The sequence below is a fragment of the Balearica regulorum genome, chromosome 1 (assembly GCF_011004875.1).
Source record: "Balearica regulorum gibbericeps isolate bBalReg1 chromosome 1, bBalReg1.pri, whole genome shotgun sequence".
Lineage (NCBI taxonomy): Eukaryota > Metazoa > Chordata > Aves > Gruiformes > Gruidae > Balearica > Balearica regulorum.
The window spans coordinates 32,349,960-32,362,286 of record NC_046184.1 but is presented as its reverse complement, the minus strand read 5'-3'; the positions used below and the strand labels follow the sequence as shown (position 1 = coordinate 32,362,286).

Here is a 12,327-nt window from a genome sequence, read left to right as displayed (position 1 = left end):
ACATAAATTAATAGTGATATTATCAGGAAGACAGATGAGGATCCTTCATCAACAGGAAATTATAGCACAGAAAGCATGTATCACATATCCAGTAATTTTAATATTCATGATGGAACATTTTTTTCTTTTCTGTTTGTGAAGGGTTGGGTGGCAGCAGGGGACTCCACTGCTCCAAGCCCAGCAGTTCCGGCTGCTGCTGTCAAATGCACAACAGCTCACCCCTTTGCATCCGAGAAAGCCTGAGCAAACCTGCCACCCAGTGACTTGAGCTCAGAACTGCCAGAGATGGAAGCAGTACGCACCAGAAAATCCCTTTGCTCACACAGGAAGGAGAAAATCCCTTAATGCAATAATACAATAATAAATGAATGAAACAGAAATGTCGAAAGTGCATATTCCTCTTAATTAAAGCCTATATAAACCTTCGTATTGGATTTGTTTATTTTGTAAAAAATCTGCTTTTGTTATTACTTAAGTGCTGATTTAACTGCAAATCACAATTTCAGACTTAAAATGCAATCCTACTGTCCCCTCTGTCCTGGGTGAGGAAGACTGAGCTGCCTGTGGAAGAGGAACAGAGATTATCTGCACTTGCTTTGCATTTGAAAGCCAAGAAATAAGGCTTAGGAATACAAAACAAGAAGCTGCCCCTAATAAAATAATTTCTATAAGTATTGATCAAGTGCAAAAGGAACACAACAAACCAAGAAATATCCTTCAGGAAAATGGGGTTACACACTGAAAAAGAAATTAACTGATGTTTGGATCTAACCTACTTAACTTTAAGTGAATTAAGAGTTAGTCGCTCTTCAGCTACTTCTGCATCCTATGGAGTATCCATCTCTGTAATCTATTGAAAAAGGAAATCTTCCAGCACAAGATTCAACACCTACCTGATGTGAACCACTTCTTTCTCTCTCTCTGCAGATCATAGAAGGTCTGTAGAGACTAATCTAGCTTAGCAAAGCTAGGCTAATTTGGTTTTAAAATCAAGCACTTCAATACAGTGTCTAAAATACTGTGGAGTTAATTAGAATCAGGTTAATAGTTGGATTTGATGATCTTAAAGGTCTTTTCCAACCAAAATGATTCTATGATTCTATGAGAATTTGGGATCAGGAGATCCAGGACCACTTGCTATCTGGAAGATGAAACAGGTGGCTGGGAACCTAAATATGAAGTCAATCTTCACAGACAATTACACCTTACACACTTGCTGAGGCCATTATTTGTCCCCAGATTTGTTAGCTTGAAGTGTTTTGCTTAAAATGCCCTAAATTTGGGACTATATTTCAGAATTAATTTCCCCTAAAAGAAAAAATCCAATTTCCTTCTATTTTCATTATTAAGAGGAAAACCCAAAAGTGTACGTCAATGATATAAAAACTTCTGTTCAACACCAGACCAACAGATGGAGAAAGTGGAGGTTCCTTTCTCTTGCATTACACTATCTTGCAAGAGTCCTCTGGTAAAGGCATTTTTACCTTCCTTCCCCACCCAAATCACAGATTCATCAACACTTTGTGCCTGATTTACTGTTTCATGGAACACAATTTCTTCGTGTGACTTCTGTCAGGTAGCTAAAAGTAATCAACTAAACAAAATTTGACAAAACCAGAGTGGGTTTATTTGCTCTTTTACAAGGAATACATTTAATGGGGCTTTACTCTTTAACCTCTTATTTTGACTGACACTCAGACTCATTCCAGCCTTTATCTAAGAACAAAGTAATTGCCTTAGGAGGCAATTCCAGTGTTTTCAAGGGGCTCCCATGCATTGATTAGTACTGAAGTATATATATAAACCTATCGAAAGCATAGCATTATAGCCACATGCAGGAAATATTTTGAAAGATGACAGTGTACTAGTAGAAATCTACATATTTTGTAATTCCTGAGGCAACACAAAACACACTGCAAACTGCTTAGTACCCTGTTACTGAGTTTGGACAAAGACTTTCAGGGGATTTAATGCAGAAATGGATTTATGTCTTTGGGTTTCAATGTTTTTCAGCTGATTTTAGCATGCTTCTGTTGGCTTGTAGGACAAGGACTTGTTTTCTCACTGAAAGAGATTTGTGTGACTTCTTAGGGATGTTTACAACTCAGCAAATGAGCAGGCTGAGGCAACTCTTGACTCCTCAAAGGACTGTTTTGTTCCAAATCAGACTAAAATAGTTATACTTGAAACATCTTCTCACATGGAGATAAACAGATGTCGAAAAAGCAAGAGAGAAAAAGAATCTCTTGGTCCATGGAAAATCAAATAATATTGCCAGCCTAGAGGAAAGACTCAGCAGGAGGCACTGTTATATGGTACCTCATTTTGAACACGGAGCTGAAACTGAACATGGTCCCTGGTGTTCCCAGACACTACAAGTACTATTAGCAACCTTTTCTCTCCACATCCGCAGTTCCTCTTAGGCACACACAAAAAAAAGGTATCTAAATTTGAAGATTTTTGTGTCATTTAAACCCAGAACAACAGAATAAATATACACACGTGTGGGCAACCACTCTGAGGTTGCTGTTGAATAGTAGGTAAATCAGTGTGTGATTAGACATAACGAGAAGGGATTTCTAATCAAGGTATTAATTTTGAATAAGCCCGACAGAAGACTGTAAAAAGATAACCACACGTGTAAACACGAAAGATCTATGATTCCTCTTTCTATGTGCCAAAACAAGCGTCTTTGTATTAACTTGTTTAGCCTTCACACAAACTCTTCTTGCTCAGTGTTTACAGACTGTTTGACTCCTACCCACCATCTGGCCCGGTCTTGTGCCAAATTCCAGAAATATTGATGAGGAAAACATGGGTAAGCAAAAGTGAATGCATATGCGCACTTTTGTGAGGTAATTTGCACCCTGTTTATGATCAAGCTGCCTACTTACCAGCTATATTCACTACTAATCAGAGTGGGATTTAACTGAGGTACCAAAATACGTCAATTTAGAGATCTGATTTCAGGTATCCACCTGCAAGTGTCTACATGTCTGCAAAGTGTCTAAATCGTAATTTTATTTTATGTTCTTAGCCTACTGCATCTTTCTAGATCTGAACCAACACAATAGAAAAAGTAAAACAGGAAAGACAGCTATTCACAACAAAGAAAACTAGGCTTTCATGTATTAAATAAGGATCTATAGTATCTTACCATAACATTCCTTTCATAATGTTCGTGCTCTTTCTCAAAATCTATTACAAAGCCATTTAGAGACCAAATAAATGTCAGGTCTAATGTGGGATCATGGGATGCAATGCATTGCATGGTAGCATTTTCTCCAACGGTGACATCAACATTCAACGGAGCTAAAGTAATCCTTGTAGCTTCTGTGAAGTTAACAGCAAACACGGAAAATTCCAATAAATAAATGTTTATCCAAATGTAAGCTCAGCTCCATAACCGTTTGATTGTACATTAAACTGCTCCCTCAAACTCTAGTTTACATGTTATTCATGCAGCTACATTTCAAAGGACCAAACTAAAGAGAACAAAGGCAACCTTTTACAACTGACCTGCCTAACTTCTATTTGGCTGTCCTTTGAAAATGGCTATGCGTCAATCTCTGAATCACATTACTGACTAAAGCTATTTTTATTCATTGACTATATCTCAGGTAGAAAGATGACAGACAATGTATCTTATGCGACTTGTGTTGCATTTCTTGTTTAAATTATAATATTTCTTATGTTTTAAAATCTGTCGCTAATGAATGGAAAGTTCTACTTAGTTGTCAGGCTGAGTCACATTTCCATTAGAGCAGGGAGTGAGATCTTAATTTATCTACTGAGAAACAATATAATGGATGCATAACAAACTCTGCAAATAGCTACAGGTTGAAAGGAAGAGAAAATAATACAACAAAAGGAAGAAAGCTGTATATATCCCAGCAACGTCTCTTATTATTGCAGAAAAAAACACAACAAAACAAGGTAGAGATCTCATGATACTTGCTAGAGCTCTTGGTACATGCATCAAACTCATATGGCAAAGTAGCAACATTGTTTTGGAAGGGGCTCACTGGATCATTGAGACCTGCTCTTCTTCTCTCATTATTATCATTAAACAAAAAGTTAAAGAGTATCTTCCTTATGCCATGACATATAATATCTTTCCCACCACTGTGAGAGTGGTAGTAGGGTACTAAAACCTGGAAGACAATAGCTATAACAAAAGAGCTGTTGCTACTAGTGTAAGACCTAGGTTTGAGCACGCTCCAAGGAGCACACTACACCCCACCATACACAGAACAGCAAAAAAATCCTCAATAAACCCAACATTTCTTGTTAATCTGCCTTGGAGAGAAACCTTCCCCCAGATCCTACTCTAGTAATCTAAAACCTGCTTAATACTGAGACTAGAAGGATGGCACAACTACTGGCTTTCTCAGAATGAGCATCTCATAGTGCATTGAAGCAACCTGTTAACATCTGATCTCTAAAGTTTTAGCTACTGACACATGCTTAGGATACCTGCTCCATTCTAGTGTCGTGCCTATACGTTCAGCATTTGGTTCTACCATCAGTGATTTTCTACATGTTTACATAAAGAACTCTACCAGTCTAAGAACTTGCTGAAAGAGTGGTCCAGTGGCAGTGAGCAAACAGTGTATGGGAAAAGCCATCAGAGTTTGCAGACAGTGCCTGTCAGCTTCAGATTTAACTTTTTCATTTCCTTTAGTTGTGCGCCATGTCTGACAAGTTTTATGGGCCACACAATGTGCTTGGGATTACCATTTTCAAAGCATTCTTAATCAACCCTCATCATTGTCCACAGTGTGAAAATAATTTTGAGATATGTTATCTGACTCTTCTGTTTCTGCTGTGACACAAGAGAGATGGTCTTAGTCTTTTGGTTTTCCTTTTTAGATGAATCAGAGCAGAATTCTCCAAAATTTTAAAATTATTTATAGCTGGTTTGTAAGGTTTATAAACATATGGTTTAAGTGTTTCACTGTGTGAATTTAATATGCAAATGTTCTTCCTGATTTTAGAAGGTATGATATTACTATTAAGGGGCTGGGTATTTATTTAACTTAATTTATAACCTTTCAAAATAATTAAATGCCTGAGGGTAATATTAAAATATATAAAACTGCAGAAGATGATAAAAAGTAACTGCAAACATTAAACAAACCTGACTGATCAAAATAAAGTCTTACAAGTCATCTGGTGCAATAAATTTGTTATAAATCAGCCAGAAAAATGCTTTCATACGATCTGATGACACAGATTAATTCCTACATTAGTACATCAATATTGTGGCATTGAGCTGTCACATCCAGCATGATTTCTGGAACAGACATTAACAAATGTATTTGTTGAATGACTCGTCTACTATCAGTGATACTTGATAGACATAGCTGTTTATGAATGTCATCTTTCCTGTCTGTATTCTACAGCTACTTATTTATTTGACATCAGATTTAAAATACACAATAAAGGATATCAGTACTCAATCATTAAATACTAATACCCACAAAGGAAGGGAATTTAGTAGTGCAATCATATGGCTATATGCCCCTATCTCACAAATTGAATGTATGTTTCTTTAACTGCAATCTTCTCTCAAATTTGCTTTCCACATCAAAAAAAAAAATAGAAAAGGAAAACTAAGGAAGGTCAGCAAGAGTCCCATTTCTTTCTTTGAGTCATGGCCCCAGAACCACACCTTAGCCTGAGCACTGAGCTACAAAATTGAATGAATGCATTAAAATGTGTCAATTTAATGGATCAGATTTAATAATCTCTTATGGAAAAATCAACGCTGAAAATTGAGATACAGTCTCAGAACTGGTGCAAACATACCTGTTTTCTACAGAGCAATATGCTTTAGAAGCATCAATTCATTGTTTAATGAGCAATTAAATTAGAAAGAAAAGACATAAAATGGCTTGCAAAAGTAGTGCAATGCTGGAACAAAATGTAATGATTTTGAATTAAGGGATTCTACCTGAAACAAACTAATGCAATTTAGAGGTTTACCTGTCATTTCCAGAACACCAGTGCTATTAGCTTTTCCTCGGTTATTTTCTGCAAAACAGGTGTAGCGACCTTCATCCAGCTTTGTGATATTGATAATTTCCAGGCTCCCGTCATCCCAGATACGTATGCTATTGAAAGTACAAAAAATACATCCAGAGAAATTAGGTTTTAATGCTAGAAAGCGACACTTTCAGTAGAATTGTAGGAAGTGAAAGAACAAAACACAAACATCTCTTGCAAGCTCACATCTAACTACTGCATTTATAAATACTCTGACAGTAGAAAATATTTAAATTGACTGTGGCATGATTAGATGCCTTGCATTGGTGGAGCAAGAGAGTGTACTTTCATTCACTCGTAGTCATTCAAATATTTTCCTTACAATTTTGTGATACAATTCAATTCTGCAATGTGAACAGCACCAAACAGACTGGTTCAAGTCGGATACTCTGCTAGCTGTTTGGATCCACACTGCTGGTAACATTTTGGCATATTATTCTCCTGAAACTACACCTTCTCCTGCCCCCAAGTCTGCAAAAGTGAGAACTAGCCTACAGGACAAATGGAAACATAAGGCAGCATTTTTAAGACTCACAGTGTCCACTAACAGTCAATACTAACCGGCTCCCATTTACAAGCAATTCTGTTCCTTTGCTCCAGGAGAATTTTGGCTTAGGAGCAGCTTTAGGCTTGCATTCAATGATGACACGGCCCCCTTTAGCTGCTAGGATTTTCTTCTTCATAGGGTTCAGTTCAAAAGTAGGAGGTGAAGCTGAAAGCAAAAATTAACGTGAGTACTGCTGTTAAGGGATTTTTCTGCAAAATACAACTTGTTTGCAGCATGAAGTAAATGACAGAACTATTGAATTGTATACAAACATCCACTATTCTGACCAGTGAGAAAAATGTTAATGATACAGAGATGCGCTGAGAAATCGATAATGATCTTAAACAGGAAAAATCGTTATGTAGTTCTATGCTGTGTTACACTAGAGGTTTCTTTCTGTTGATTTCCGAACTTCCATCTAAGTTTAATCTAATAAGATCAAAGTCCACTGAAATCAATAGGAAGTTCCTCCCTTTCAAAGGCCTTATGATTAGTCCTAATAAAATTTAGATTCCCGGAGACCAATTTCTGTAAAAAAGCTGTTCACTCAATTGTACTTTCAAAGAATAGTTGGGTTTACTTTTCAGTGGGTTTAACCTCCCTCTAGCAACTTTAAGGTTGTGCCCTTCTTCCTCTCCGTAGTTTTCTGTTTGGCCGACTGGCCTTAGGTGCACTCTCGGATGTACAAGAGTAATGAGACATGAGTGTAGCAAGCACCACACTAACGTGTGTGAGGTCAGACCTCTGCTTACTAATTTTCTTTTTATTTGTAAGCAAATAAAAGGAAAAATGCTTTTAATTATTTTGCACCTCAGCATACCATCATTGTTAACCATGCCAGCAAGCGTGTACACAGCTTAAGGAAATAGGGCTGTTAGTTAATTACAGCAGTATGGAGAAAAACTCTGATAACCATCCATTGATGAACATTGAACTTTGAAAATGTGCATGCAAAAAGTGCTCATTTCTGGGTAATCCACGCTGGTAGTGAGTATATAATAATGGAAGAATGATGAAGGATGAAGTATTGTTGTGCAATGGGTTGGGGAAGTCAAGAATAGTTTAGCTCTTGGGAATGTCTGGAGGCAAGCATGAGATGGAAAGAACCCAGGGTAACTGCTGCAGGGAAATCTCCTAGGAAAGCCATGTCATACAGCCAGTACGCCTGCCCTAATGACATCAGTAAAAACGTCATAAATTGTTTTAAGCCTGAGCACTCTGGATCTGAAAGTCAAACTTTCAACAAGATGCTCCTTAGGAAAACACAATGGATTCATAACTACATCCAGCCGCCAGTGGAACAGCTATATTGCACGCAAACATTGCAGCTGGTCTTAATGGGCTGTAGAAGGCAAAAGCAAAGGGGAGAGTGAAGAGGAAGAGCTTCAAAGGGTTGGTGACTGACAACATGGTTCCTAAAAAAGCAGATTTTGCCCCACAGAGGAGTGAGAATAGGTGAGCACAAAAGAAAACACTTCTCAATCAGTTTTTGCAAGCGTGAGAGGGTAGACAGCAGCTCTACATGCTTCATATAATTTCTGCACTACCAGTTCCTCTGAAGGGTAACAGCAGCAAGCAAACATCAGAAATATTACAGCAAACACTCTCCATAAATTAATAACTTGATTCCTCAAGTCCTTCCCAAAACCCAGTCAGGGAGCTCAAATAAACTACACCTCACCTCGACTGAGTGAAGGTTCTTAGCTTTATCCTCACAGGAATCTCTTACCAAACAATGTTTGCAAATACGACTGCTACCTTACTCAAATCTGAAATAGTAAATAGTGCAAATAATCCCACTTACCCACAATCTTCAGTTCAGCATTTGCATAAATGATTCCATGCGTGTTTTCTGCTATACATTGGTACATGCCGGCATCGTCAAAGGTCAGACTTTGAATTCTTAGTTCACCTTTCCGGAACTAAAACACAGAATCAATAAAACAACAAGATATTCATGTAGACTATGTATGCTGAAGAATTCATATCCATTTCTTTTTTTTATTTTAGTGACAGTGTTCAGAAGAGAGTCCTTCAAACAGCATTCAGGCACCAGTGAGATTTTTTTTATCCATGTTATGTTTTAGATTTGTGACAATGTGTTCATCTTTTTTTAAAGAAAGATTCAGTGTCGATCAGTATTTTTCTGGAAAACTCATAGCTGAGTGGCACTAGACACATCTACTCTTCAGTCCACTGTTACCATACCAATGTAAACACTAATTCAAAAATAAGAAACAGGAAATGAAATTAATTTGATGCACGTAAGCTGTGTTTCTCCATGCTCACTGTTCAGCATGTTCTATTGGATGTACATTGTTTGACAACAGTAAAAGGTCAAAGCAAGTTCCACTGAAGTAGGAGTTTTTCAGAAGATTCCTCTGGGAGGTACAATAAACTATTTTCTATTACTTTGTTTTAATATAAAATGAAAATATTGTAAATCAAACTAAAGTACTTAATCTATTTCTAAAAAACTGTATAAAAATGCACAAAGGGAGGTGGGGTATTTTGTAAATTACAAATAGATGTCAATCTCTTTTTGGAAGATCATGTTAATGAATTTTGTTTTCTTGTGAAAATCAAGCTGAAAAGCTGTAAACCTTGTATATAAGTCAATTGGAGTATATGGAGCAGTGGAAGATTAAAAGAATACTATTTATCTGAAAAAAGAATAGATTGAAGGAAACGTATTTCCTGTACCATTTTATTTAGAAACATTTACATCAGATTTTCTAGAAGGAATCTTTGTTTTGTGCTAAGTGAAATACCTCATTAAAAATTATCTGATTTAGAACCAAGCTATATTTTCAAGGCAATTTAAATATTTTTGCTATTTTCCATTTGGACATCGTCTCACAATATTAACACACAACGTAATCTTCTGGTGTACTACTGGAGAATTACACACTGCTTTCTGCAATCCAGTATGGAGATTTTGTCAGTGAAAGCCAAGTTCATCGGGGACTATCAAGCAATTCGCTTGTTAAATTACTTGTTTGTAATAACTACCGAAGCTAGAAACCAGCATTGTTTTTCCTGGTTTAAGCCATCTCCATATGGCAGATGGTGATATCCCTGTTCTCCCTTCAACCTCTCACGTTTTTCTTAAGATATGCAGCCAAAACAGTGCTGCATCATTGTCTTTTTTTGTTTGCTTGCCAAGATCAGTGTTACCACAGCTCATCAGATGCAGTGTTTCATTGTGCCCTCTTCTAGTCTCTTTGTTCTTTAATGGCTCATCCTACAGTATAAGTAATAGATATTAAATACGTTGTAGAAATGCCTGGACAGAAAATGTACTTCATTTAAATAAAATATCCAATGTAATAAACTCAAATTATCAAACAGTACTCATTTAAATTTCATGTCACCTAAAATAATGGATTTTTGCAGTATTCTGTGGCTAGAAAAAAAACGTGAAAAAGTACATGATATAGGAACACCACTGATAATTTAAAAAATACTCGTTCTTCTCTTATCTCCACTGACTCCACTTTGTTTTACATTTTTAAAGACATACTCATGTTTAATGTGGTAAAGACGATTATTTTTAAAGAGAAGCTGATGATAGACATTTTTTATCCAGAGAGAAGAAAATAGCATTTACTTAAAAAGGCCTGGAGAAAAAGGGATATCCACCTCCCAAACATGTGGTCAAAAGACAAGTTTAGAATTCAGAGATGAATATTAAATAGCCTGAAGAAATGCATTTTAAAACTGAAAAGAAGATTGAGATAAAACTTTAAAAAATAAATTTTAATGTCTAATGCAAGTGGAATCAGAAAATATTTGCATCATTATAACTAATTTTCTTTCAACCTTTTAATAATGCTTGCTTAAAAAAATTGTTTGTCTCAGCTACCCAATAAATCCTGTGTTATCTATGGCAATATACTTACCGAGGCACCATTCTTCAACCACCTAATTGTTGGAATAGGCTTGCCCGTAGCTACACAAGGCCAGTATAGGTCACTGCCTATATCCTTCTCTGTGTCATTGATATGTTCTACCCACTCGGGAGAGGCTGAAGAATAAAAAACATGATGCCTTGTAAATATAGCAGGTACATATTTAATTAGCATTATGTTCTATTAATTCCACTGCTTTTCCCATGATACTGAACAGGCAACACAAAATAGTTATGATAACTCAGCAATGCACCACCACAAGAAAGAATGAAGAATGAAGAAAGAATGAAGAATGAAGAAAGAAGGAAGTTTCTGTCTTCCCACATAGACGCAAAATAACTTCAAACTATTTTTTATGAGAAGAAAGTATGGAATTGAAATAATGGTTCACCAATGTCCAAAGACATAAGATGTTACCACTTACACTGACCTGTAGATTATACAATGTGGAAAATACTCAGTAACACCATAAAAATGACAGTCAAATGACATGAAATTGTGCAAAACCATGTATGTATTGGAAGGGTCTCCAAGAAAATATTCTCTTGGTCGAGACAAGATATTTAAGAAATTGATATTGAAAATGCCCCAGCATTTTTGGTTTTGCTAGGTAAATGAACCTATTAATTAGCTTTAACTATTACAAGGAGTAACAACCTTTCCACGCCAATTTTGAATTTATCCTGCTGCAATTCAAGCACTTAACTGAGGATCTTAACTCAGAAGATGTTCTGTACAGTCAATGAAAAGAGACAGAAATCTTCTGAAGGTAATTAATTCAGATGTTATATACGACGTTTTCATGCCACAGTTTTGTGGCATAGGTCTCAGCCAAGGAGTTGGGTTACTTGGGATGATTCCACTATGGGCAGTAAGATACAATCTTTTGATTCCCTCATTTAACCAAATGCATGAAGGGAAGGGTCAGAGGGCTGGAGGAATAAAGAATTGAGGGTAGCTAATAAACAAGAGAGCTAAGACTGTTAGAAAAGACAAACAAAATCAGGAAAGAAGAAAGCATAACAAACCTAATGGTCTCTTTTTCTTCCTGGAAGTTCTTTCACTTCAAGTACTCTAAATTTATTTAATTTCCATTATGCATAGTCATATTAATACTAACACACATTACTGTCAAGGTGTATTCACAGCTACCATAACCGGACAAATTGAGTAGTTGTTCAATTAACACACAAATGTTATGCCTGGCATTCAGTGCATGACTTTTGATTTTGCTCTGTTAATGTGAAGAGCAGTGTGTCAGGATGATGCTGAATCACCACTGACATCAAGTGTGAAAACACAGATATTTCCAAAACATAGATCGTGAAGAATAAAATTGTTCTACCTACCTTGTACATAAACTCTTGCTTGATGTTTATCTTTTCCTTTATAATTTTCAGCTTCACACTCATAAAGTCCTTCATCTTCATACTGAATATTGAAGATCTTAAGAACTGCACCAGACATGCTTATCTCAGCAGTGGCTGGCATGGGTTCAAGGTATTTACTCCATCTGAGTTCAGGAACCGGACTTGAAAAGGTACAGTACAGTACAAATCAGCACGTTCAAGAACTGGCTGTTAAATTGCAGACTACAAAAAAGTGTTTGATGATGAAACATGTATTTTCATTCCCTGAAATATGAAAGCAAGCAGTGCTCGACGATAATATTAAAACACACTTACTTCCCAAGAGCAAAACACTCCAGAGTCACATTTTGCCCCAGGAGAGCATACGTGTCCTTGAACTTCACCTTGATATCAGCAGGATATACTTTCGCACCTAACATGAACAAAGAGATTCTCAGAAAAGGCACAGCAG

The 12,327-nt window shown here is 36.6% G+C and overlaps 1 protein-coding gene across 6 annotated transcripts in view; it reads right to left on the bottom strand.

Annotated features, from left to right (window-relative positions):
* The window catches only part of CNTN1 (contactin 1), a 265,155-nt gene that overhangs the window by 56,467 nt on the left and 196,361 nt on the right, over window positions 1-12,327 (bottom strand). For all 6 annotated transcript variants that reach the window (XM_075744721.1, XM_075744711.1, XM_075744701.1 and 3 more), the window contains 7 exons: window positions 12,192-12,288; window positions 11,856-12,037; window positions 10,498-10,622; window positions 8,400-8,517; window positions 6,610-6,760; window positions 5,989-6,116; window positions 3,158-3,333 (listed from right to left, as the gene is read on the bottom strand). In XM_075744721.1, the coding sequence (XP_075600836.1) occupies window positions 3,158-3,333; window positions 5,989-6,116; window positions 6,610-6,760; window positions 8,400-8,517; window positions 10,498-10,622; window positions 11,856-12,037; window positions 12,192-12,288 (977 nt within the window). The remainder of the gene's footprint in view (window positions 1-3,157; window positions 3,334-5,988; window positions 6,117-6,609; window positions 6,761-8,399; window positions 8,518-10,497; window positions 10,623-11,855; window positions 12,038-12,191; window positions 12,289-12,327) is intronic.